General features: G+C 38.2%; 2 protein-coding genes and 1 pseudogene across 2 annotated transcripts in view; 2 read left to right on the top strand and 1 right to left on the bottom strand.

Moving 5' to 3' along the window:
* Positions 1 to 11,734: 11,734 nt before the first annotated feature.
* Positions 11,735 to 16,860, bottom strand: LOC119506075 (annotated as a pseudogene).
* A 402-nt stretch (positions 16,861 to 17,262) lies between these two features.
* Positions 17,263 to 26,498, top strand: part of DEPDC1B (DEP domain containing 1B) — a 96,049-nt gene continuing 86,813 nt past the window's right edge. Inside the window, exon 1 of the mRNA XM_037799120.1 lies at positions 17,263 to 17,297. The gene's annotated coding sequence lies outside the window, so the exon portion shown is untranslated. The remainder of the gene's footprint in view (positions 17,298 to 26,498) is intronic.
* Positions 20,783 to 21,551, top strand: LOC119506159 (anaphase-promoting complex subunit 11). Its single transcript, XM_037799121.1, has 2 exons — positions 20,783 to 20,855; positions 21,087 to 21,551. The coding sequence occupies exon 2, from the start codon at positions 21,089 to 21,091 to the stop codon at positions 21,341 to 21,343; it is 255 nt and encodes an 84-aa protein (XP_037655049.1). The 5' UTR covers positions 20,783 to 20,855; positions 21,087 to 21,088; the 3' UTR covers positions 21,344 to 21,551.

The following is a 26,498-nucleotide window of genomic DNA, read 5'->3' as shown; positions in this document are numbered from 1 at the left end:
TATCCTGGGGTTTGTATTACACAGCCTATGTTTATAACTTACTAATTTGAAAGATTCCAACTTAGCTTCAATAGCATACACATGCTGTGCTCCCATATTCCTCTGTTTCCCTTCTTTATGTTGCTATTGTTCCACACTTCTGCTTTCAGAATCATCTCTTTATCTTTGGCATTTGACATTTTGATTAGTATGTGTCTGGAGTAGGTGCATTAGATATTATTCTGTTTGCAGTATGCTGCACTTCTTGGACATGTGTGCTTAAATCTTTTAGAAGAGTTGGGAAATTTTTGATGATAATTCCTCAAATATTCTTATTTATACACTTCATGCTGTTGCTCAGGTCCCTGAAACACTGCTCAACTTTTTCTATTTTTTTCTTATGTTCTTCTGACTGTATGATTTCAACTGTCCTTTCTTCTAGTTCACTGATTTTTTCTCGTCTGTTCAAATCTGCTGTTGCATGACTCTAGTGTGTTTTAAATCTCCACCATGCCTCTCACCCCCAAAATTTCTGTTATATTATTTTTGAGCTTTCAAATTCTTCTTCTTAGTATCCTTTAGCTCTATACCTACCATTAGCTTATTCCTATCCATATTTTTCTTCATCTCCTTGAATTTATTTTGGAGATTTGTTTTAACTTCCTTGATTAATTATACCAAAATCTGTGTCCTCTGAAATTTGAATTTGTTCCCTTGACTGAACCATATCATCATGTTTCTAGGAAGGGCTTATAATTTTTTGCTGCTGTGTGGGCAAAGAAAGGGGTAGAGAGAATATTCCTCCTTGTCCCCTTCCTCCCTCCCTCCTTTCCTTCCTTCCTTCCTTCCTTCCTTCCTTCCTTCCTTCCTCCCTCCCTCCCTCCCTAACTCCCTTCCTTCCTTCCTACCTTCCTACTTTCCTACCTTCCTTCCTTGACACAGTAGAAAGCAGAGTCTAAAGGCACTGTGCTATTCAAGGGCCAGTTGGCTAACAGTCCAGGTAGGAAATAATCTGATCAGAATTGCTCTCATTGTATAGTCATGTCTCTTGTTAAATTTGGGAAGTTTTCAGCCATTATTTCTTGAATATTCTTTCTACCCCTTTCTTTCTTCTTCTGGACTCCCATAATGCATGGATTGATACACTTGATTGTGTCCCATAGGTTCCTCATGCTCTGTCCACTTTCCTTCATTCTTTCTTCTTTCTGCTCCTCAGACTGGTTTCAATAATCTTATCCTCAAGTTCTCTGATTCTTTCTTTTGCCAGCTCCAATCTGCTCTTAAACCCCTCAAGGGAATTTTAAATTTCTCTAACTGTAGTCTTTAGTTCTGTTTGGTTCCTTACATAATTCCCATCTCTTCTATTGATACACTCTTTGTTCATCTATCCTTTTCTAGATTTCATTTGGCTCTTTGTCCATTTTTTCCTTTAATTCTTTGAGCATATTTAGGACCATTCTTTTAAAAGTCTTTGTCTTGAAAGTCCCAGATCTGATCCTCCTCACTGACAGTTTCTAATGCTTTAATCTCCTTTCTCTGGGACATCACTCCCTGTTTCTTAGTATGTTTTGTAATCTTGTTGAAACATGAAAAAATTTGATATTTTTATGTGTTGTTATTGGAAGTCAGAAGCCTGGCATGGTGTGGCTATACTTTCTTTCAGTGTGTCAGAAGGCTGAAATCAAGGCATCAGCCAGACCAAGTTTTCTTGTAGAGGCTCTGGGGAAAAATCTGCTTCCAGGATCTTTCAGGTTGGCAGAATTCAGTTTCACTTCAAATCTCTGGCATCCCCTTTCAGCAATATGATTAAGTCCAGCCCACCTAGTCAATCTCTTTATTTTAAGATCAACTGATTTGGCACCTTAATTTCATATGCAAACTATCTTCACAGCAGTACTTAGATTAGTGCTTGATTGAATAACTTGGAGAAGGTGTATGTACATCAGTGACTGGGAATGTTGGGGTCATCTTAGAAGTACACTTCTAAGTGCTTTGTGTACATTTCCTCAAATAAGTTTTTCTTAGAAATGACCCCAAAAGCACAAGCATGAAAGAAAATATAGAGAAATGGGATCTCATCAAAATTTAAAACTTTTGTACATCAAAGGACTTTATAATGTAAGTAAAAAGAAAATTTAATAATGGGAGAAAGTATTGGGACACCACATATCTGATGAGGGGTTACTATTCAGAATATATAAATCCTTACTCAAAAATAAAAAGAAAAACAACCCACTTTAAAAAAATTTGCAGAAGACTTGAATAGATATTTCTCCAAAGAGGAAATACAAATGCCTAAAAAACACACATGAAAATATGCTCAACATCATTATCCATTAGGGAAATGCAAATGAAGACCACAATGACATACCATTCTGTACCCACTAGAATGGTTACTGTTTTAACAAGGAAAATTACAAGTGTTGGAGGAGACATGGAGAAATAGGGACACTCATTCTTCGTTGGTGTGAAAGTAAAGTGATGCAACCACTGTGGAAGACAGTTTACAGGCACCTCAGAAAGTTAAGTATAGAATTACCATATGACCCAGCAATCCCACTTCTAGGTATAAACCCAAAAGAATTGAAAGTAGGGTCTCAAACAGATATTCACACACTGATGTTCATAGTGGCATTATTCACAATTTTCAAATGACAGAAGCACCCCAAGTGTCCATTAACTGATGAATGGATAAACAAAATGTGGTATACACTTACAATGAAATATTATTTGGCATTAAAGAAGAATGAAGTTCTGATTCATGTGACAACATGGATGAACCTCGAAGATATTATGTTGCATGAAATAAGCCAGACACAAAAGGACATTGTATGAACTCATTGATATGAAATAATTACAATAAGTGAATTCATAGAGTCAGAAACTAGAATATTGTTTATAAAAGGCTTGGGGGAAGGAATGGGGAGTTAATGCTTAAATTGTACAGGTATTCTATTTGGGTTGATGGAAAATTTTTGGTAATGGATGGTGGTGATGGTAACACAACACTGTGCATGCAATTAACAGTGCTGAGTAATATATCTGAATGTAGTTAACCATGGAAATTTTGGGTGGTATATATGTTACTGGAATAAAAATTTATGAAAAACCATAGGACCATAGAACAAAAGCAGTGAAACCTATTGTAAACAATGTACTGTAGTTATTAGTACAGTTATAAAAATGTTCTTTCATGAATTGTAACAAATGTATCACACTAATGCAATGTGTTAATAGTAGGGTGGTATATTAGAACTCTCTATTTTATGCATGAATTTTCTGTAAACCTAAACTTCTCTAATTAAAAATAAACAAAGAAAAAAACATAAAAACACAACCCTATGAAGCATGTATTCTTATAATTTCCATTTTACAGATGAGGAAACTGAGACACAGACAGTTTAAATTCTCACCCAGGTTCCATGGTTATTTTCACATGACACTGCATTGCTCTCAGAATTTCAAGCCTATATTTGTTCAATTTTTAGCTGTCTCTCTTGTCTGTAGGATCTTACTTTTCTAATTCATCCTATAATCCTTGGTCAGGCCAATGTTAGTTAACTTTTTCCTATCACATCACTTTCCTAGATGTAGAGAATTATACTTAGCTATAGTCATAAAGGGTATGGATACCATGTGCTAAATATGAACTTGGACCAGATATGAGAATCCATTCTGCCATATTCCTTTACAAAGATTTTATTATGCTAAATTTGAACTTTGTTGATGTGAATTTTAGGTGGTAGGAGGTGTGATGGAAATTACAACACAAGGCATGGGGTGTGAATTGTATCTTCCTAGTATCAAAAGGAAGAAGTAAGTATAGAGATTCCTTTAACAAGAAAAATTAACTGAGGGGTAGATCCAGAAACAAATTTGATAGACTAAAATGAAAATATAAGAGTTGGCTATTATATTGTGGCATACATACATATCAGAAATGCAATTATTGACAGAACAAATCAAATTGATCTTAAAGAGATGAGTAACTTGAAGAGAAGTCTTTTTTGTTGTTGTTGTTCATTTATTTATGTATTATGTGCCAAGGAAATACTACACAAATTTATTTGTCTTTTTCTTTTGGAGTATTGCAACAGCTCCTAACTGGTTTTCCTGTTTCCACTATTGCCCTCCAGCCCCACAACCCACTCCATTTTCCACAGCAGTCAGAGTGATGCATTAAAAAAAATCTTACTTCTGATCTTGACATTGTGATGTTCAAAACTTTCTAATACATTTTCAACTAGTTCAGAACAAAATCCAAATCCCATGGCCCATAACATGGCTGACAAAGCCATCCTCCTCTATGACTCCAAACCCATTTTCTCCACTCTCAACTTCACTCACTCCACTCTAGCCAGCACTGGCCTCCTTCTAATGGTCCCTGGATGTGGCAAGCATGTCTTCACCTCAGGCCTTCACGTGGGCTTTTCCTTTCTTCGTCTTGGAAGATCTTCTGCCTGAGAGTTACAGGATACTACGTGTCTTCATTCAGATTGTCTGCTCAAATGTCACTTCATCAGAAAGTCCTTCCCTGACCACTCGAGCCAAAACCAGGACACCCTCTCTACCACCCTCTCTCTCTCTCTCTCTCTCTCTTTTTTTTTTTTTGTTGCTGTTAGATGGGTTGTTAGTCCCTCTCCCTCTATGATGTCAGCATCTCAAAGCAGGGAGTTTATTTTATCCACTGCAGTATTCCAGTGACTGGAACGGTGCTTGGCACATAGTAGATATTCACAAATATTTGTTGAATAAAAGGATGAATGAAAATCCCCTATTTCTGTGGCACTTAAAATTTTTTAAAATACTGAAATAAAAATATCATTTATAGCAAAGCTGTCCTTCAAAAATGAGGGAGAGTTAAAAATATTAACAGGTAAACAGAAACTGAGAGAGTTCATTAATAAGAGACCTGCCCTACGGGAACTACTAAAGGGAGTCCTGCTGGATGAAAAGAAATGATGGGAGAGAAAGGTCTGGAGGAGGGTATAGAATTGAAGAATATCAGCAAGGATAACTTAGAGGATAAAAAGAGGGAAAGAAAAAATATATCTGCCAAATAAAAACCAAAGGATAAGATGGTTGAATCAAGAACTGCGTTTACAGTAATAACTTTGAATGTTAATGGCTTAACTCCCCAATCAAATGACACAGATTGGCAGAATGGATTAGAAAATATGATCCCTCTGTGTGCTGTTTACAAGGGACTCATCTTAGACCCAAACATGCAAATAGGTTGAAAGTGAAAGGATGGAAAAAGTTATTCCACGCAAGTAGTAATCTAAAGAAAGCTAGGGTAGCTATACTAATATCAGGCAAATAGACTTTAAATGCAAAAACATTATGAGAGATAAAGAAGGACACTATATAGTAATAAAAGGGGCAGTTCAACAAGAAAAAATAACAATCAATCATAAATATCTATGCTCCTAATCAAGGTGCCCCAAAGTACATGAGGCAAACACTGGCAAAACTGAAGGGATTAGTAGACAACTCTACCATAATAGTGGGAGACTTCAACATACCACTCTTTCCAATAGATAGAACTAAACAGAAGATCAATAAAGAAACAGAAAATTTAAATAATATGATAAAAGAACTAGACCTAACAGACATACATAGAACACTGTATCCCAAAACAGCAGGATACACATACTTCTCAAGTGCTCATGGAATATTCTCAAGGATAGAATATATGCTGGGTCACAAAACAGGTCTTAATAAATTTTAACAGATTGACATTATATAAAGCACTTCCTCTGATCATGATGGAATGAAGCTGGAAATCAAAAACAAATGGAGAACCAGAATATACAAAAATTTATGGAGTTTAAACCACAAGCTCTTAAACAATCATTGGATCAGTAAATATCTCGAGATGAATGAAAACAAGAACACAATGTATCAAAACTTGTGGGATGCAGCAAAGCAGTGCTGAGAGGAAAATTTATAGCCCTAAATGCTTACATTAAAAAAGAAAGAGCTAAAATCAATGACCTAACTGAACAACAGGAGAAACTGGAGAAAGAACAGCAAACTAATCCCAAAGCAAGCAGAAGGAAAGAAATACCAAACATTAGAGAAGAAATCAATGAAATGGAGAATAAAAAAGAATAGAAAATATCAATAAAACCAAAAGATTGGTTCTTTGAAAAGATCAATAAAATCGACAAACCTTAGCTAGACTGACGAAGACAAAAAGAGAGAAGCTGCAAATAAATAAAATCAGAAATGAGGGTGGGGGCTTTACCATGGACCCCAAAGAAATAAAAAATATCTTAAGTGGTTACTGTGAACAACTATATGCCAACAAGCTAGACATCTTAGATGAAATAGACAACTTCCTACAAACACACAAACAACCTATACTGACTTGAGAAGAAATAGAAGACCTCAACAAACAAATCACAAGTAAAGAGATCAAATCAGTCATCAAAAACCACAGGTTCCACAGGTAGCAAAATCCCCTTGAGGGACTAGGGGAAAATGTGGAAATATTAAATTTCCCCACCTAGGGAATTACTGACATTCTCACAAGCATTGGGGACTACCAATTTAGCAGGCTGTGTCTTTAATCTTGGGGCTTGCCTTATGAAGCTTGTTACTGCAAAGGAGAGGCTAAGTCTATTTATAATTGTGCCTAAGAGTCACTCCCAGAGAACATCTTTTGTTGCTCAGATGTGGCTTCTCTCTCTAAGGCAACTCAGCAGGTGGACTCGCTGCTCTCTCCCCTACATGGAACATGACTTCCAGGAGTGTAAATCTCCCTGGCAATGTGGGACATGACTCCCAGGAATGAGCTTGGCCCAGCATTGTGGGATTGAGAATGTCATCTTGACCAAAAGGGGGAAGAGAAATGAAACAAAATAAAGTTTCAGTGACTGAGAGATTTCAAATGGAGTTGAGAGGTCATTCTGGAAGGTATTCTTATGTGCTATATAGATATCCCTTTCTAGGTCTTGTTGTATTGGAATAGCTAGAAGGAAATAACCTGAAACTGTTGAACTGCAACCTAGTAGTCTTGATTCTTCAAGATGATCATATAACTATATAGTTTACAGCATGTGACTGTGTGATTGTGAAAACCTTGTGGCTCACACTCCCTTTAGCCAGTGTATGGACAGATGAGCAGAAAAATGGAAAAAAATTATATGAATAATAGGAAGGGATGGGGGGATAGGATGTTTTGGGTGTTCTTTTTTACTTAAGTAATTTTTACTTTAATTTTTATTCTTATTCTTATTTTTTTGTGGTAATGAAAATGTTAAAAAATTAGTTGTGCTGGATGCACAACTATATAATGGTACAATGAACAATTGATTGTACACTTTGGATGATTGTATGGTACATGAATATATCTTAAAATTGAATTTAAAAAATCAATGGTGTTACTACACTAGTAATGAGCTATCTGAGGAGGTAATCAAGAAAAAAATTTCATTTACAAGAGCACCTAAAAGAATCAAATATCTAGAAATAAACCTAACCAAGGATCTAAAGGATTTGCACACAGAAAACTACAAAACATCGCTAGGAGAAATCAAATAGGGCCTGAATAAATGGAAAGACATTCTATGTTCATGTATTGGAAGGTTAAATGTCATTAAGATGCCACTTCTACACCAATTGATCTACAGATTCAATGGAATACCAATGAAAATTCCAACAGACTATTTTGCAGAAATGGAGAAGCTAGTTATCAATTTTATTTGGAAGGGTAAGGGGCCTTGAATATCCAAAAACATCTTGAAAAAGAAAAATGAAGTGGGAGGTATCATGCTTCCCAACTTTAAAGCATATTATTAAAGCTATAGTGGTCAAAACAGTGTGTTACTGGCATAAAGATAGACATATTGATCATTGAATTGAGAGCTCAGAAATAGATCCTCAGATCTATGGTCAGTTGATTTTTGATAAGGCTCCCAAGCCCATTCAACTGGGGCCGAACAGTCTCTTCAATAAATGGTATTGGGAGAACTGGATATCCATAACCAAAAGAATGAAAGAGGACCCTTATTTCACACCCTATTCAAAAATTAACTCCAAATGGATCAAAGACCTAAATATAAGAACCAGTTCCATAAAACTCCCAGAAGAAAATGTAGGGAAATCTCTTCAAGATCTAGTGATAGGCCATAGCTTCTTAGACTTGACACCCAAAGCACAAGCAATGAAAGAAAAAACGGATAAATGGGAACTCCTTAAAATCGAATACTTCAGTGCTTCAAAGGGTGAAAAGGCAACTGACTCAATGGGAGAAAATAGTTGGAAACCACATATCTGACAAGGGTTTGATATCCAGTATGTATATAAAAAAATTCAACAATAAAAAGACGAACAAATGAATTTAAAAATGGGCAAAGGAAATGAATAGACATTTCTCTAAAGAGGAAATACAGATGGCTAAGAGGCACATGAAAAGATACTCAGGCTCACTAGCTATTAGGGAAATGCAAATCAAAACCACAATGAGATATCATCTCACACTATTAGAATGGCCGCTATTAAACAAACAGGCAACTATAAGTGTTGGAGAGGATGTGGAGAAATTGCAACACTTACTGAGTGGTGGTGGGCATGTAAAATGACACAGCTGCTGTGGAGGAGGGTTTGGCAGTTCCTTAGGAAGCTAAGTATCAAGTTGCTTTAGGACCTGGCAATCCCTCTACTTGGGATATACCCAGAAGATCTGAAAGCAGGAATGTTAACAGACATTTGCACACTGATAGAAACAACCCAATGTCCATCAACAGATGAATGGATAAACAAAATATGGCATATACATATGATGGAATTTTTTTTCAGCAGTAAAGAAGGAATGAAGTCCTGAAGCATACAACATGAATGAAACTTGAGGACATTATGTGAAGTGAAATAAGTGAGACACAAAAGGATTTATGATCTCACTGATATCAACAAATTAGCATATGTAAACTCATAGACATAAAATATAGAATATAGGTAACCAGGATATAGAATGAGGCTAAAAAATGGAGAGTAGTTGCTCAATATGTGCAGAATGTTTAACTAGGGCGAACTTAAATGTTTGGAAATGGAGAGAGGCGACGGTAGCATGTTACTCTAATAATAATTAACAGTTCTGAATGGTGTGGGAATGTGGTGGAAATGGGAAGTTTAGGGTCATGTATGTCACCAGAAGTTAAGTTGGCGGTTAAAACATGAGAATGTATAACACAGTGAATCTTGTGGTTGACTATGTCTGTGATTAACTGTAAAAATATTAAAAAGTTCTTTCATGAACTAAAGCAGATATATGACACTATTATAAAGAGTTAAAAATAGGAGATATATGGGAAAAAAGGACCTATTGCAAACTATGGACTATAGTTAACAGTAATATTTTAATACTCTTACATCAAAGTAACAAATGTACCACACCAATACTATGGGTCAATAATGGGGAGGGGGGGAGATAAGGATTATGGGAAGATTAGGGTTTTCTTTTTTATTTCCTTTCTGGAATAATGAAAATGTTCTAAATTTGATCATGAGCTCTATGCACAACCATGTGATGATACTGCAAGACATTGATTGTGTACTTCAGATGGTTTCTATGCTGTGTGATTATATCTGAATAAAATTGCATTAAAAACAAAAAAAACAAAAAATAACTGGCCCAAATGTAAAGATGCTAAACCAGAGCTTTCAAAAAAAATTTTAAATCATTTAACAGGTTCAACGATTTTAATGGAACAGCATGGTTTTATATTTTCCACATATTTTTATCCTTTCTTCCTCACCCACACTCCAAAGAATACCATTGGTGAATAATATTAATACAAGTTCTGGGGGGAATATTTCCCAGTGGAGCGGTGACCATATAGACCAAGTGTGGAAATCAAGAAATCAAGTTGCAGTTTTTACAACTTTTCAGAATCTCAGCAAATGGAACTTGATAGCATAAATGCTAAAAACCAACTGAATGAAGTTGCAGTACAATCTAAGAGGGACAAGTCTAATGTAAGCCAGTGAGTGACTTGAGTTTCCACCAAGGGTTCTTTCAAAATGACCCATCCAACCAGTTGGAAGGCCTTTCTGGCAGCAGCAGGACTGAATGTGGCATGTAGGAAGTCTCTGGGGGAGTGAAGACACTGCTCCTGACCCTACTTACTGTGATTGAGAAACACAATTTCCCAACCACACAATGTACCTGAGACCTATGTTGCTTTTTGTTCCACAGCTTGAAAGTTTGTAATGCCAGTGACAAGTAAGCTGGTGATGGTGAAACTGCCATCGCTCTCATTGTAAAGATGATTTGAGGCTTAGTCAGAGTTTCTACAGGATTTTAATGGTCTCACACTTAAATATACCAGAGAAGAGTATGCAAAGGAATTTATTGAAATTGTTAACGCTTGGAATGTAGAAATGAATTGTAATGATTTAATTGAGACACACCTGGCAGTTGAATTTTCTGGGGGGGTGGGTAGTAACCTGAGTACACATATAATCTTACGCACTCAATTCTAATTTATACTCAAAAATTAGTAACAAAGTAAACCATAATAGGGTTGGAAAATAACTCAAGTATATCATTTTTATGAAAGTTATTACTGGGAAGGGCCACTTGGATAGACTTATAAAAGGTTTCTGTCTTCTTTCTCCTTCCCTAAAACTTGCCTTTGCTCAAATATAAGAGTGGAACTACATTTTATTTGAAAATTTTTCAGTTTGATTCCTGAAGATATTAGTAAAAACCAACCAACTAAACCAATCTAAATTTCACAGGCTTTGGGGCAGAAGGCTTATGTTCTAGTTCTGTTAATCACCGCTGTGTGACCCTAAGTAAGTCATTTAACCTCTCTGAAAGCTGGCTTCCATTACAGAAAAATGGGGTTGTTCCTACTTATACGTCCAAATAGTTATGAGGATTGTGGTAGTTTGAAGCTATGTACTCCAGAAAAACATGGTCTAGACGTGGTCCATTCCTGTGGGTTTGAACTCTTGTAAATGGCATCTTTTGATGCAGTTTACTTCATTTAAGGTGTGGCCCATCTGAGTCCCATGGATCTTAATCCTATTGTTGAAGGCCTTATAAACAAGGTCAAAGGGAGGGAGCAGCCAGAAGCTGAACATAATCAGAATCCAAAAGAGAGAGGCCCACCGTGTGCATGCCATGTGACAGAAAAGCTGAGGGGCCAGTGATCTCCTGTAACCAGACCCAGAACACCACAGTCATCTGGGAGAAAACATTGCCTTGATGATGCCTTGATTTTGGACTTGTACCCCTCAAAACTGTGAGCCCATTATTTAAGCCAACCATTGTGAGGTATTTGCTTTAATAAGAGGCAACTAAAACAAGGAGCAAATGAGATGATGTGAAAATGCTTTGAAAACTGCTTTTTAAGATATAAGATTATAACATCTTGGAGGTACTTCTTCCCAAAGAGGATCTGAAGTGGCTTGTGGCATAGAACACCTCAGAATAAAATAGAAAAGTACGAAAATAAAAGAACTTTATCATTATGTTTTTTATAGTTTATAGGGGTTGGCCACAAATTTGGCTTTAACTTTCTAGTAGGTAATTCATAGACATAAACAGATTCAGTTCCAAGAGTTTTGAGTCTATCAGAGATAAAAAAAAAATAAGCTAGTTTCTTTTTGTGCTCATTCAAATAGGGTAATTACGCAGGAGAAAGAGAGAAGAGATTGGCATGCTGAGGCACTAAAAGCCACAGGATAAACTGCAGAATCTCCTTTGCATTTCAGTTTTACTTAAGAGTAAGTTAAAACATTTTTATGTTGCATTGAAACCTGGGCAGAAGTTTTGTTCCCAAAATGCATTATGCTGCAAAGCCAAATAGCCGTACTGAGGAATGCTGAAGTACTGAAACCACGAGAGCCAAGGAACAATGGTTCTGAGATTTACCAACAGCCCTGAAAACGTCATCCATGAACATGAAGGAGATGGTCATGAGAAGTGTCGCTATGGAAACTACCCTCTGACTTGCTGCTGTGGCCAACCCCATGGAACCGGCTGAATAAACCACCATTATAAAGGTAAACATCATGATGGAGAAGGCCTCTACTTTTGGATTAAATCCTAACAGTAAGTATATAATACAAGTGAATATAATACTTGGTAACATCCTCATGGGTAGTAAATCAGATATCAGTTTTCCAAAGAAATAAAATGATACTCTGTAGTATCCACTGATGTATTTGCATATAAAGAGTTTTGATAGACAACAAAGAGCTCCACGGCTGACACGCTGCTCAAACACTGGTTTGCTGTCAAGAAGAGTACAGCAGCTCTCTTCTGAATTCATTGTTTAGCCCAAAGAAAATGGCACCTACAACCAGTCCCCAGATAGTAGTGACAGTTATCTGAGATACAGAGACCTGGGGATTACCCAGTAAGTTTTTCAATGAACGTCTGGAAATCCATCTGATTTGATGACAAAAGGAGGTCGCATAGAACTGTCCTTGAAGCCTGAGCTCCTTTTCTTTCTCTGACCTCCTGAGAGTTTCTCTAATTTGGCTTTCATTTCTCTGAAGAAGGTGGAATTAACATAAAATTCAGCTAATTTATCTATTAGGGGCTTATCTCTTCTGCAATCTTCTTCAGTTCCCCTGGCTTCACTGTCTTCTTCCATTCTGTCTAATATCACATCAGAGTCATCTTCATTAATGATGTCCAGGAAGATGTTTGCTAGGTTATTTTAGGGCTCACAATGGTAACCCGCTGAAGTAAAGCACCCCAAGGCCTCTGAAGCAGGCCCATAGAAATAATATTCTTTTACATAAAGGAAAAATAAAAGGAAAGTAATTTATAATAAAGTAATATTCATTTCAAAACATAAATAAACTTCTAAGCATGATTACCCCAGGAAAATATAATGGAATAGGCAAATGCTTGCATCTGCTTATAAAAATAAATTTGGATAGAAGAAAAGTAAAGATAATAGTGTGAATATTATCGTTTTTTCTTTACGTTCGATACTTTGAAATAAGGGTTAAATGAGTATATCACATCTGTAAGTAGAATTCTCATGAATTCAACAGTTACAGATGCAGACTGACACACGTATATTGTATAAGTTACTCAAAACCCAAACTGTGTTGCCATTAATAACATGATTTTTTGACAAGGTGAGCAACTTTTGGTAAAGTTCTAAACAAAATGAAGTATAATATTCCTGGAAAGTTTGGTGTGCATTAAAACTGTCCAAAAATCAGTTCATAAGTGACATGAAGTTAGGTTCTAGACTCAAATAATTAAAAACATGTTTTTCAGTTGCTTGAATGTCCAGTGGAACACTAAGAAGTCATGCACAACATGGAGCAAAACATTTTTTGTTTGTGTGGCCTGACATGCATCACAGGACACCTAGCTTTCCTGGCCCCTGCCCACAACATGCCAGTGGCCCATCTTTTTATTTATTTATTTATTTATTTTATTCAATTTTACTGAGATATATTCACATACCATACAGTCATCCAAAGTGTACAATCAATTGTTCACAGTACCATCATATAGTTATACATTCATCACCATAATCAATTTTTGAAAATTTTCATTACTCCCCCCAAAATAAAAATAAGAATAAAAATAAAAGTGAAAAAGAACACCCAAAACATCCCATTCCACCCTTCCCTCCCTTGTTATTCATTTAATTTTTTCCCCAATTTTCTACTCATCTGTCCATGCACTGGATAAAGGGAGTGTGAGCCACAAGATTTTCACAATCACACAGTCACAGAGTTTAATCTATACAGTTATATAATCATCTTCAAGAATCAAGCCTACTGTTCGACAGTTTCAGGTATTTCCTCCTAGCTATTCCAATACACAAAAAACTAAAAAGGAATATCTATATAATGCGTAAGAATCACCTTCAGAATAACCTCTTGACTCCATTTGAAATCTCTCAGTCACTGAAACTTTATTTTGTTTCATTTCTCTTCCCCCTTTTGGTTCAAGAAGTTTTTCTCAATCCCACAATGCCAGGGCCAAGCTCATCCCCATGTAGGTGGGAGGGCAGTGAGTTTACTTGCAGAGTTGGCTTAGAGAGAGAGGAGTGGCACATCTTTCTGAAAACAAGAAAACATCTCACAAATGTCCAAATTGCTCAGAGGAGGTGGAATGCTCATAGGAGGTGGAATGCCGTTATTTTCTAGAGGTAGAAGATAAAAAAAGAAATAATTCTCAATACATATCAGTACTGTGAAGAAATGAAAACACTGTTAAAAGTAAGGTGGAAGGCCAGTGAAATGGAATGGAGAGTTCAGAAAAAACCCCACAAATCTGTGGCCAGTTGGTTTTTAACAAGGGTGCCAGGTCCATTTAATGGGAAAGGAGCAGTCTCTTCAACAAATGGGAAAACTGGATATCCACATGTAAAAGAATGAAAGTGGACTCGTACCTCTCACCATATACAAAAATTAACTCAAAATGGATCAATGACCTAAATATAAGAGCTAAAACTATACAACTCTTAGAAGAAAACATAGGGGAATATTTTCAAGACCTTGTATCAGGCAACGGATTCTTAGACTTTACACTAAAAACAGAAGCAACAAAAGAAAAACTAGGTAAATAGGATTTCATCAAAATTAAAAACTTTTGCACAGCAAGGGACATTATCAAGAAAGTGAAAAAAAACAATCTACATAATGGGAGAAAAAAGGTGCAAACCATATATATGATAAGGGTTTAATATCCAGAATATATGGAGAACCCCTACAACTTAACAAAAACACAAACAATCCAATTAAAAAGATGGGCAAAGAACTTGAAGGAATTTCTCTAAAGAAGATAAGCAAATGGTCAGTAAACACAGGAAAAGATGCTCAATATCATTAACCACTAGGGAAATGAAAATCAAAACCATGATGAGATACTTCATGCCCACTAGAATGGCTATTATTTAAAAAAAGAAAATGGCAAGAGTTGGTGAAGATGTGGAGAAAACTCATACTTCATGGTGGGAATGTAAAATGGTGCAGTTCTTGTGGGAATTAGTTTGGTGGTTCCTCAAAAAGTTAAACATAGAATACCTAGAAGAATTGAAAGCAGGGACTTGAAGAGATATTTGTACACCAATGTTTTTAATGGCATTATTCACAATAACCAAAAGTGCAAACCACTCAAAGTGTCCATCAAATGTGGTATAAACAAGTGTGGTATAACGTACGATGGGATATTATGTTATTCAGCCGTAAAAAGGAATAAAGTTCTGATATATTCTACAATATGGATAAACCTTGAAGACATCATGTTGAGTGAAATAAGCCAGACATGAAAGGAAAAATGTTGTATGATTTCACTCATATGAAATAATTAGAATATTGAAATTCAGAGAGAAAAATTAAATTAGAGGATAACAGGGGTGGGGATGGAGGCAGGGAATGGGGGAATTAATGGTTAATGGGTACAGAGTTTTTGTTTGAGATGATAGAAAAGTTTTGGTAATGGATAGTGGTGATGGTAGCACAACATTGTGAATATAATTACCACCGCTGAATTGTATAAAGTGGTTAAAATGGAAAATTTTATGTTTCATATATGTTACTAGAATAAAAACTAAAAGTATCGAACAGTGGGATTGGGATGTGAGACTTCTCTTTGCAGGAAGGTAAGCAAAGACTTTTCTAGGTTGGCCACATTTGAAATGAGACCTGAATGGTGAGATGGAGATGGTGTGCAAGGAGCTTTGGCCAAGAATATTTCTGGCAGGGGAACACTGCAAAGGCTCAGAGGTGGGAACAAACTTAATATGTTTAAGGAAAGAAAGAGAGGTGTAGTTCAGAAAGGTAGAGAAGCACTGGCTTTTTAGGCACAGAGAGGGTGAGAAATTTCTGACTAGTTTTTATATGATGCTGAAAGACAGACTATCAGCAGCCAAATTTAAACTATATTCACAGACAATCTTTGTGGCCTCTGCCTTGTCCTTATATCCACATCATTTGGGGATATGCCATTCCAGTAGCAGGAATTATCTATAGCTTATAATGGACTCTTGGGAAAATGCTCAACAAGCTGGGTTTGATGTTTTGTGTCAGATCCCAGTTCCATCACCATCTAGCAGATGGACAAGACTCTGAAATTCCCTTTCTCCTTCCACCTCCTGTGCCCCATTTGCCATTTGTATCTCTTGCCAAGGATAAGGAGGTGGAGTTCAGAGATCAAACTAAAAAAAAAAGGTCTGATAAGGATTCACTCTCTGGAAATAAGAAATATTTTTATTGCTTTTTCTGATGACAAAATTAATACATATGCACATCCCAGAAATTTTTTCCTACTTTCTTAACATCCCTAAATACGCACCTAAAGCTGCAAATGGGAAAGGGAGCGTTATGGAGGTGGGGTTCAGTGGAAGTCAAATCCCTTATTCAACTCTTAACGGTGTTCTACCCTGGGAACTCAGAGGTGGCCAGACTTGAAGTCTGAACTCGAGTTGTAGGAGAGTTAAGTCGTGACCTCATTTGTCTTTCTGAACAATTGCACTTCGAGCCAGCAATTCCAAGAAGGAAAACTCTGAGGGTGAAAAGCAACAAAAAAAGGAACCATAGTTCTACAGCTACAGTCCATAGCCAAGGGCTATATATATATAGGAAACAGAGAACTCAAATTCAAGGGAAAATACTACTCGAGGAAGAGAAGAAAATAGGAAGATGAATCGGAGCTCTTTTCCACTTCTTTCCTACTTTTCTTCCAGGCTATCTAACACTCCTTCGTGGCATGAGCTCTTTATCTAGTTTTTAAATGCCACACCACTCGCACAGCTGTTAATTCGCTTCATTTCACCACTTGGCGTCTCCCAATCTTAGCAGTACCTCCAGGTTCACCGTGCGCTTGGAAGGGCCGAGGAAGGATTTGTCTGCCGAGTCCAGATGGGTTTCGGCCACTGAATTAAGCATTATCATTAAACTTTTGCATAGAAGACTTGTGTGTGGGAATGGGCGGGGCGCTAGGAAGTTTAAGTTGGGGGGTGGTAGGGCGCCCCCAGCAGGGAATCCGACTTAATCCACACCCACTCCCCGTGTGTGCGTGCGTTGGGACGAGAGTGGGCAGCACTATGCCCCGGGCGGGTCTGCGCCCACAGCTCCCTCCACCACGGCACCCCCGTGGGTCCCTCAACCTGCTGCGGGTCTCGGCGGCCTCCGGGTCGTCACACCCAGTTCCCGTCACGTGCCTCCGCGGCGCCCAATCAGCGCCTAGAGCCTTCGGGCTCGCGATTCAAACTGTAGTGCCGCGGGGTCCCGGGATCGGCGCTGGCGCGGCCGCATTCGCTACTGGAGTGCGGGCAATGGAGCACCGCATCGTGGGACCCGGGCCGTACCGGGCCACCAAGCTGGTGAGTGAGTGTGCGGGGGGCCTGGGCGAAGCGGCCGACCCCACGGTCACCCAACATGCCCACGGACTGCGGACTTGTCAATCCTCGCTTCTACAGTGTAGGCCTGGCCGGGCTTTGGAGGCAGGTGGAGTTATGGTCTCTGCCGTCGTTGTCTGGATGATGCTCGAAGATTTGACCGGGTCTGGAGGCCAGCCCGTCAGGGGTGGGTGCAGCTTCGTTGCCGAGACGTTGGCGGAGTTGTAGACAAAAAAGTGTGCCTCCGGATTTAAAGCACCCCGAGGAGAGGGCGGTCCCCTTTGTCTTCCGTAATCTAACGCCTGCAGCTGGGAGAGGGAAAAACCCAGTCCGTAACCTTGGTGCCACCACAACTCCTATAACGCTCACCCTTTACCGCAATCCAAGCAGGCGTGTCTCCTTCCTGAGTGACACTTGTGACACTTGGGGTGTCCTTTCTTATTGTGCCCAGAATAGAGATGGAATCCTCCAGGCCACGCTGCCGGCTTTTGGAGTTTCTGAATTTCTGTCAGCACCGACCTAAACGAGGGATTGGCCCAGAATGGTCCGGGGTGCTGCCTTTTCTCCTGGGAGAAAGCTTTTGAGTTTACAGTTCTGAGGTGTACTTAATCTGTTTATGACTTGGAGCAAGTGATTTTAGTGGTTCCTGCATCAAATGATTGTCATAATCGACTAAGTGGTGACAATCTGGTAATGTCCATAGCAGGTTTTTAGAGTGCTTTCTATAGAAGCTTAATGGTAGTTTGGGAAGAAAGTACCTCTCTCCTTGGTCTCTTGCCACTTCTGGCCACTTCTGTGCTCCCTAATAGATATCCAGGAAAAGGTAGGAACCAAGTGAACAAACTCTCAACCAGAATCATGTATGTGGAAGAGGTGAGGACAGTGGGACAACAAATAGTATAAATAGGGTTTTCTTTACTTTCTAGAGCCAGTCGTTCTATGGCCAGTGGGGTCATCATCTCCACATGCCACATACTCATGAAATTTTACATATGATTTCATGGGACTTGGGGAATCTCTGACATTATTTCATTTGACTTAAAACAATAACCGTTTGATTTGGTAATGACTCTCTGGATCAGTAAGTTGGGTTGGGTTCGTCTAAGTGGTTCTTCTGTTGGGGTCACTTGTGTGCCATGGTCATCTGGTGTCTTGACTAAGGCTGAATGGTCCAAGATGGCAGCTTGACTTGGTTCTGCATGTCGGCTGGGACACATGTCTCGAGCAGGCTAGCCCAGGCATCCTCATAGTGGTCTCAAGTTTCCAACACAGCCAGAAGGAGGTCTCTACTTGTCCCTTTTTTGTTTAATCTCAGTGGTCAAAACAAGTCTCAGAATCAAGTCCAGATTCTAGAAATTCAATTCCACTTAGTGATATGAAAAGTGGCAAAGTCACTTTGTAGAGAGACATATGAACAGTGACACTTGTGACACTTGGGGTGTCCTTTCTTATTGTGCCCAGAATAGAGATGGAATCCTCCAGGCTACCGGCTTTGGAGTTTCTGAATTTCTGTCAGCACCGACCTAATAATTCCTAATAATTCCTTAAAAGAGGAATTATTGCACTCATATTTGCGAACAATCTAGCACAGACACCCTGAATGATTCATACATTAAAAAAAATTCAACAAATATAAATTAAGGTTTTCTTTTAGGCTGTCCTCTGAGAGGTACAGACAGTGGTGACAGGAATCAAATACATTTTTTTTTAAAAGGGGTTGTCATATATGCTTCTGTTTCACAGTTTCTTCTACCGTTTAAAACCATTTAGGGTCAGGGTGTTGGTGGTCCAAGTTCACAGATGAAATAGAGGTTGTGCCTTATTGGAGACTTGGAAGAATTTTTACTTTGGGGAAGGAAAATTACACATCATCCTTTTTCTTTCCCCTCCCCATCCACCCCTACCTCCTCTCCCACCCCCATCCCCCAATTTATTCACAGCACCTATGCAAGGGAAACATAAATGGATGTTGGGATGACAAAAATTTGTATTTGTTGAGTTTTTAAAAAATGAGTGAATGAATCATTCTGGGTGTTTGGTTGATTATTTGTTTCCTACCTTAGACTAAAAAAATAAATTATGTCATAATTGGAACTGTTTTTTAAATCTCATATTCACAGAGTTGTATTAGATACCACTTTTCATAGATTTAATTGACAGTTTAGACTGCCTCTGTGTAAGGTTCTTCTAGATTCTGAGATATATTGAAATATTGCTAAAGGAATTTATAAAGAAAAGCACTCTGCTCTCCATAAATCTTCAGCTCCCCACACGTGATATTTAGGCCAAGGTTAAACTGATCATGTTAAGCAGAGTATTAAAATTATGTGGATAATTAATGAAGCATCTCAATTTCACCATGATTTCCCAGGCAATCAGATAAGTTCTTAGCTCCACTTTATTTGAGAAACTTGATCTTAAACTAAGGTTTCGAAAGCACAGAAAACAACAACCAAATTTATTTGAAAAGCAAGGATTCACGATTGATTTGTGATTGCAATTGTCATTAAAAGTGCTTTTCTTCCATTGTAAAATTTGTAATTGATGTTGTTTTCCCTGAGTGTAATTCAGATGTGAATTAAAGCTTTAACCAAGTAAAAGCTTTACTTACCTGCCCAGCCCACCTTTTCTTACCCTGCCCCCAGCATACCATTTCCCCATTTGCCCAACATCATCTTAACCTAATATCTCTTCAGAGAAAGCTTGGGAAAACCTATTGGTGTACAAAGAGTAGACCTAGAAGATCCTGTGTTTGGCTTACTTTCTCCTTTCATGGCTCACTGAGCTCCCTAGAGCATGTTGAGCTCCATTTTCTAAAGGACCAAAGTCTTATTTGAAAGTGACATTTCTATGGATCAGGTAAATTTTTGTGCTAAAAATGTAATGACAGACTCTATATGTCAATTCATGATGAATATGGAAGTTAATTAGCAACTTATTTCATCTTCACTGAAATAGCATTCATTTTTGCCCGTCTATAAATAGTTCATTATTTTAAAGTGAGAAGTGAGAAAATTACTTTCACAACTGCTTTCTTTGAATTTATTCTGTTTCTGTATTATCTGATGTAACTAGTAAACTTTAAAAGACATAGCTGTCACTGAATCTGAGAACTAGAATGGACCCTAAAGGTTATCTAGTCCAATTCCCTCATTTTACTGAGGCTCAGAAAGGTGAACTGACTTGATCAAGGTCACACAGCTAGGATGTGGCAAGTAAAACTAAATCTAGAATTTGGTTGTTTCTGAACTCCCAGGCCAGTAGTCCTCTTGAAAGCACCACTACTGTATCATTTTTGGCACTAAGAAGGAAGGAAATGGAATAAATATTCTGGAGAAAAGAACAGGAAGCACATTTCAACAGCTAGGTGTTGTATCCTGCAGTTTAGCTCATGATATTATGCAAAAACAGTTGTGTGAATCTTTGTTCTTTAAACTGGGTGTCAAAATTAAATAAGTAGGTTTTTTTTATACCTTCCCGCGCGGACGCGGCCCGGCAACGGCCGGACGGGCGGGGCCGCGCTGCGCGTGACGACTCCGGAAGGTGCGAGGCCGCCCGGGGTTGGGCGGTGGCCGCGGGGGGCGGGCCGGGGGCGGGGCCTGGCGCGCCCCTCCCCGGGCCGGGGGCGGGTCCACGCGGCGCCCCCCCCCCGCGGGCTGGGCTGGACCCCGGGTGGGCTCCGCGGTCGGCTCCGCGCCACTTCCCACGGCGCCGCCCGGCCCCAGGGGTTCGCCTTCCGGGGCCCGGAGGGGTCCCCGCCGCAGCCCCGCGCAGCCATGAAGGTGAAGATCAAGTGCTGGAACGGCGTGGCCACTTGGCTCTGGGTGGCCAACGACGAGAACTGCGGCATCTGCCGGATGGCCTTCAACGGCTGCTGCCCCGACTGTAAAGTGCCGGGCGACGACTGCCCGCTGGTGTGGGGCCAGTGCTCACACTGCTTCCACATGCACTGCATCCTCAAGTGGCTCAACGCTCAGCAGGTGCAGCAACACTGCCCCATGTGCCGCCAGGAATGGAAGTTCAAGGAGTGAGTGCAGCCCCCGGCCCGCCTGCCCCGCGATGGAACCTGAGACGCTCCCCAGGGCGAGATATGATGGCCACGGTTTCCACTGGGGCCAGTCCCCTGGGGCTGTGACAGGGTTGAAATGAGGACTGGAGCTGCGTTTGTTTTTTTCATAACAATGATGACACTTTTATCCAATAAATAAAACTCATTAAACTGAAAAAAAAAAAAAAAATTAAATAAGTAAAGCAGGAATGCTTTTTTAATCACAAAACAAATATGCTTTATCCTCTTTGCTATAAAGATTATCTCTTTAAATGTAATATGTCATGGGGAAAAAAAACACATTTTCAAGCTCAATCTGGCTTGTTCTTTGTTGACAAAAGATATTTTCTTTTCTAAGTGTGACTAAGAATAGTATACTGCTAGATTGTTTTAACGATAACTAACTCAATTCTTTTTCTTTTTTGGGCAAAATAGCCAAATAACCACTTAATTGTATTTGGAAATAAGTGGGAGCAGAGACCAAGCAAGGTTTTCTCTGGATTTTGAAAATCTCCTCTAAAGTGTCTCATGGACTTAATAAATATAATTGATAATGAAAAATGCCTTCCAAAATAAATAAATTCAAAATTCTATTTATAAGTTATCTTTAATATGAGCTTTTGATTTCTTATTAAAAATGTTCTAGTATGAAATGAAAGCTGTCAACAGAGCAGTTAAAAATCAATGTGATTACAATCAGAATCCTAATGGAATTTTTTTCTGGGTGGGGGAAATAAATGCAATGAATTGAAAGTTCATATGATAGGAAAAAAGTGCAAGAAGTCAAAAAAATTTTTAAAACGAAGACGAGGGAGCCTTGTCCTACCAGATATTTATACTTAGTATTAATTCACCGTAATCACGATAACAAAGCATTAGACAGGAATAGACAAATAGCTTAGTGGCATAGAAAAGAGAATTCAGAAACAGATTCAAAAAAGGTGATATGTAAGGTAACTTAATAATATTTCAATTCATGGGTGATTTATTTAATAAATGATATTGGCATATAGTTAACTCTCCACGTAGAAGAAATTAGATACCTTACTTTCCACCATAACAAAATTCCAGGTAAAGATTTAAATATTTAAAAAAATAACTTCTAAAATATTAAAAGAAAATTTAGAAAAATATTTTAAATGCCCCTGGATAGGGGAAACTTCATTAAGCGAGTAACTCTGAAGCTCTAAAGAAAAAAAGATAGTATTTGTTTACTTAAACAAACAGCAATACCATGTATAGCTAGAGACCACAAACAAATTGATAGGCTGGGAGAAAATGTTTATGACATATATGAAAAAGGATTAACATTCCATGTTGACTCATTTGATACATATTTATTAAAGCATGTACTTTATGTTAGGCACTGGCCCAGGTGGTGGGACACTGTAGTGAATAAGATAGATAGCCTACTATGCACTTACATTATAGATTTAAATCCTTCTTAAAGTTGATTAAAAAAAAAGTGACAAATCTCAGCAGAAGAAATGAAAATGACTAAAGATGAAGTCAGGAAAATGTAAACAAACATGGAGATCTCATTTCTTGCATGTGGATTGGTGGAAATGAAAAAGAATGTTAGTGCTGTCCAAAGTGTAAGGCCAACAGGTTCACACATTGTTCGTGGCAGTGTGAATTGCTACAACTGACTTAAAGATGCTGATAATCTTTAGAAATCTATTCTGTCAAAAATTAATAATAAATAAAAGCATTGGCACTTAAGGTTATATAACCGAGGATATATAGGATGTAAAACAATGACCTGGAAACAACTTGAATAATAATCTAGATCTACAGATTTGGACACAGTAAGGTATCCATGGTGTATTTTAGTACAAAAAAGCAAGTTGCACGGTAATGTGTACAGTATGATATCATTTCTTAAAAAAAAAGGAAGCAAATAACAAACATACATACAAGGGGAAAAATTCCAAATATGTATCTATATGTTTAATAGGTACTTGGATTGAAGAGATACAAGGCTGACTTTTTTGTGTATACTTCTGTATTTAATTTGTTGTAATGAACATGTATTATATAATTAAAATAACAAGTAGAAGACCTGCTGACTAGCCTGTGGCAATTAGTAGATATATTTACTTTGAAATTCTGGGTTCCGGAGAACCAGGTCTTCATTATGTTTATGTAATGAAGAAAGTATTATGTATTAATATAGTTGATAATGGTTATGGTAATCCCACCAACAAAAAATAAGTGACAATCTTTTTTTTAATAAATTCCCTTTCCATGTCTTCCCCCTCCCATCTGGAAAGAACAATCCACATTTGATCAGGCCTTTTTGATACAGCAGTTCGAATGATAAATGAAATGGTTGTCAACAGACTATTTAAAAAACAATGGTTACAAATTTGTACAAATTGTTTAAAACTGTGTTAATATTCATAGATACTCGGGTAGTGAAATGATCACTTGAAGAAGAGTTCATGGAACAGGGTTCCAGATCTTATTCTGAGACCAAGTACCTGAGATATGTTTGGCAAGTTAAATATCCTGCCTGGGTCTTGATTTTGCCCCAAAGATTCTTTCCAGCCGTAGGACAGATTGAACCCCATAATTTATTTTAAAAAGTTATCCTGAAATTTTATATATTTGAGTAGTGCTTTATCATTTACAAAGGGTTTTCATAGTCATGGTGTCATTTGACCCCAAAATAACCCTGAGGTAAGTAGACAGGTAGTGGATCTTCATGAGCTCTCCTATTAATCATTATTTAATTCAGCTACTTTGTCCTGTTTATCTTGTGTTTACATATATTCCTCCTTTGTTCACTCATGTGATTTCTTCTCCTCCAGCCTCTCTGCTCTCTCTTCTCCTCCTTCTTTTTTCTTCTCCTCCTTTCTTTCCCCTGTCCCCATCCTTCTAGCTCCTCTTGTCCCTCCTCCTGCCCATCCTCTTCATCCTTCATACCTTCTCTCCTTCATCCCTCCTTCCCTTTTGAGTTTTGTATTTCCAGCCCAGCTTTTGATATTTATTTTGTCAAACATAATTTCTTTGGCACAGAGCCTATGCTGGTATGGATGTATTATATCCCCCCAAATGCCATTATCTTTGATGCAGTTTTGTGTGGGCAGGAAATATATTGGTGTTGATTGGGTTGGAGACTTTTGATTGAATGTTTCCTTGGAGATGTGATCACTCAACTGTGGATGAGATCTTTCTTTGGATAATTTCCATGGAGGAATGGCCCCGTCCATTCAGTGTTATTAGTTTACTAGAACACTATGTAAGCTCAGACAGAAGGAGCAGAGCTTGCTACAGCCTAGAGGGACACTTTGAAGAATGCACAGGAGCTGAGAGAGGAGCTGCAGCTTACAGAGACATTTTGGAGACAGCTTTTGAAAGCAGACTTTTGCTCCGCAGAAGCTAAGAGAGGACAAACGCCCCAAGAGCAACTGAGAGTGATATTTTTGAGGAACTGCAGCCTAGAGAGGAATGTCCTGGGAGAAAGCCATTTTGAAACCAGAACTCGAAACAGATGCCAGCCACATACCTTCCCAGCTAAACAGAGGTTTTCTGGACACCATTGGCCATCCTCCAGTGAAGGTACCCAATTGTCGATGCGTTATCTTGGATACTTTATCGTCTTAAGACTGTAACTGTGTAACCAAATAAACCCCCTTTATAAAAGCCGATCCATTTCTAGTATTTTGCTTCCCAGCAGCATTAGCAAGTCGGAACAGATCCCAAAGGAATCCCATTTAAATATGCAGAGGCACCATTATTGTTGTGTCCCAGACTCACAATTCAGGAGTGAATTTGAACTCCTACACTACACCTTTACCTTTCAACATCCGATTTCCCGCCACAACCAGTCAGTTCATATTTACACTCTCAGGTTCATAATCTAAAGTTGTAGATTGCCCTTAAGGAGGGTTTTGATGTGTGTGTACGAGTGTGTATATGTGTTGTGGTTTTCATTTTTAGCTTCTTATTAAGCATAGCAGACATAGAGAAAAGTGCACAAGTCATGAGTACAACTTGAATTTTCACGAAGTGGGCACACCCATGTAACCGAAACCACAGTCAAGAGATAAAACATTACCAGCACTCCAGAAGTCCCCCTGACCCATCTCAGTCTCTGCAAAGATAACCAATATTTTGACTTCTAATACCATAAATTAGTTTTACCTGCTTTTGCATTTTATGTAAATGGACTGATATAGTGTTTACTCTTTCATATCTGGCATCTTTATGTCAATATTCTTTTTCTGAGATTCATCTATGTTATAACAATATTTCATTCATTTTTATTGTTACACAGCATTCCATTGGATGAATATATCTCAATTTATCTGTTCTTACACTGATGGACATTTGAGTTGTTTTCACCCATTATGAATACTGGTACCGATGAACAGGATGAACAGTGTGCCTTTGGCGAACATGTGTATATTTACACATTTCTATTGGGTATATATCTAGGAGTGCAGTTGCTTGGTCATAGGGTGTGCATTTATTTAGCTTTTGTAGATATTGCCAAACTGTTTTCCAAAGTGGATATATCAATTTTTATTCCCTGCAGCAATGTATGAAAGTTCCAGTTGCTTCACATTCTTAACAACACTTATTATTGCCAGTCTTCTTCATTTTAGCCATTCTGCTGGACAGCTGGTGGTATTATAGTGGATTTCTTTTGCATTTCTCTGATAACTAATGTGGTTGGACATCTTTACATATGTTTATAGGACATTTGGGTATCCTTTTTTTGTGAAGTGTCTGCTTAAATCTTTTTCCATTTTTCTATTGGATTGTCTGTCTTTTCTTCTTGAGTCAAGTTTTTGCTTCATTTTAGAAATTCTGGATATATCTTGGCCTTCTCTATGGCTTGCCTTATTTCAGTATTTTTAGAAGTTAAAGACTTTTAAATCTGTACCTACTTATTTTGAAGGATGGCTTATAACAGGGTCAAATGAAAGTAGAAAGATCCGTATGGATAAGAATAGAAAAAGATGTTTGAACTTGACCAGGAGGTAGACATGATTGAGAGTCAGAGAAGAATTAAATTACATCATGCTAAGAAAATGGTTAAAAAAAAAAAAGTAGAAAAAGTGAAAGACCAATTAAACATTTGCTTATTGAATACTAGTGTTGTGCATGGCGCTATGTCTCCAGGGTGC

This window comes from Choloepus didactylus, chromosome 11 (assembly GCF_015220235.1).
Source record: "Choloepus didactylus isolate mChoDid1 chromosome 11, mChoDid1.pri, whole genome shotgun sequence".
Classification (NCBI taxonomy): Eukaryota; Metazoa; Chordata; class Mammalia; order Pilosa; family Megalonychidae; genus Choloepus; species Choloepus didactylus.
The sequence above is the reverse complement of the archived record's forward strand: the minus strand, read 5'-3'. Positions and strand labels throughout refer to the sequence as shown.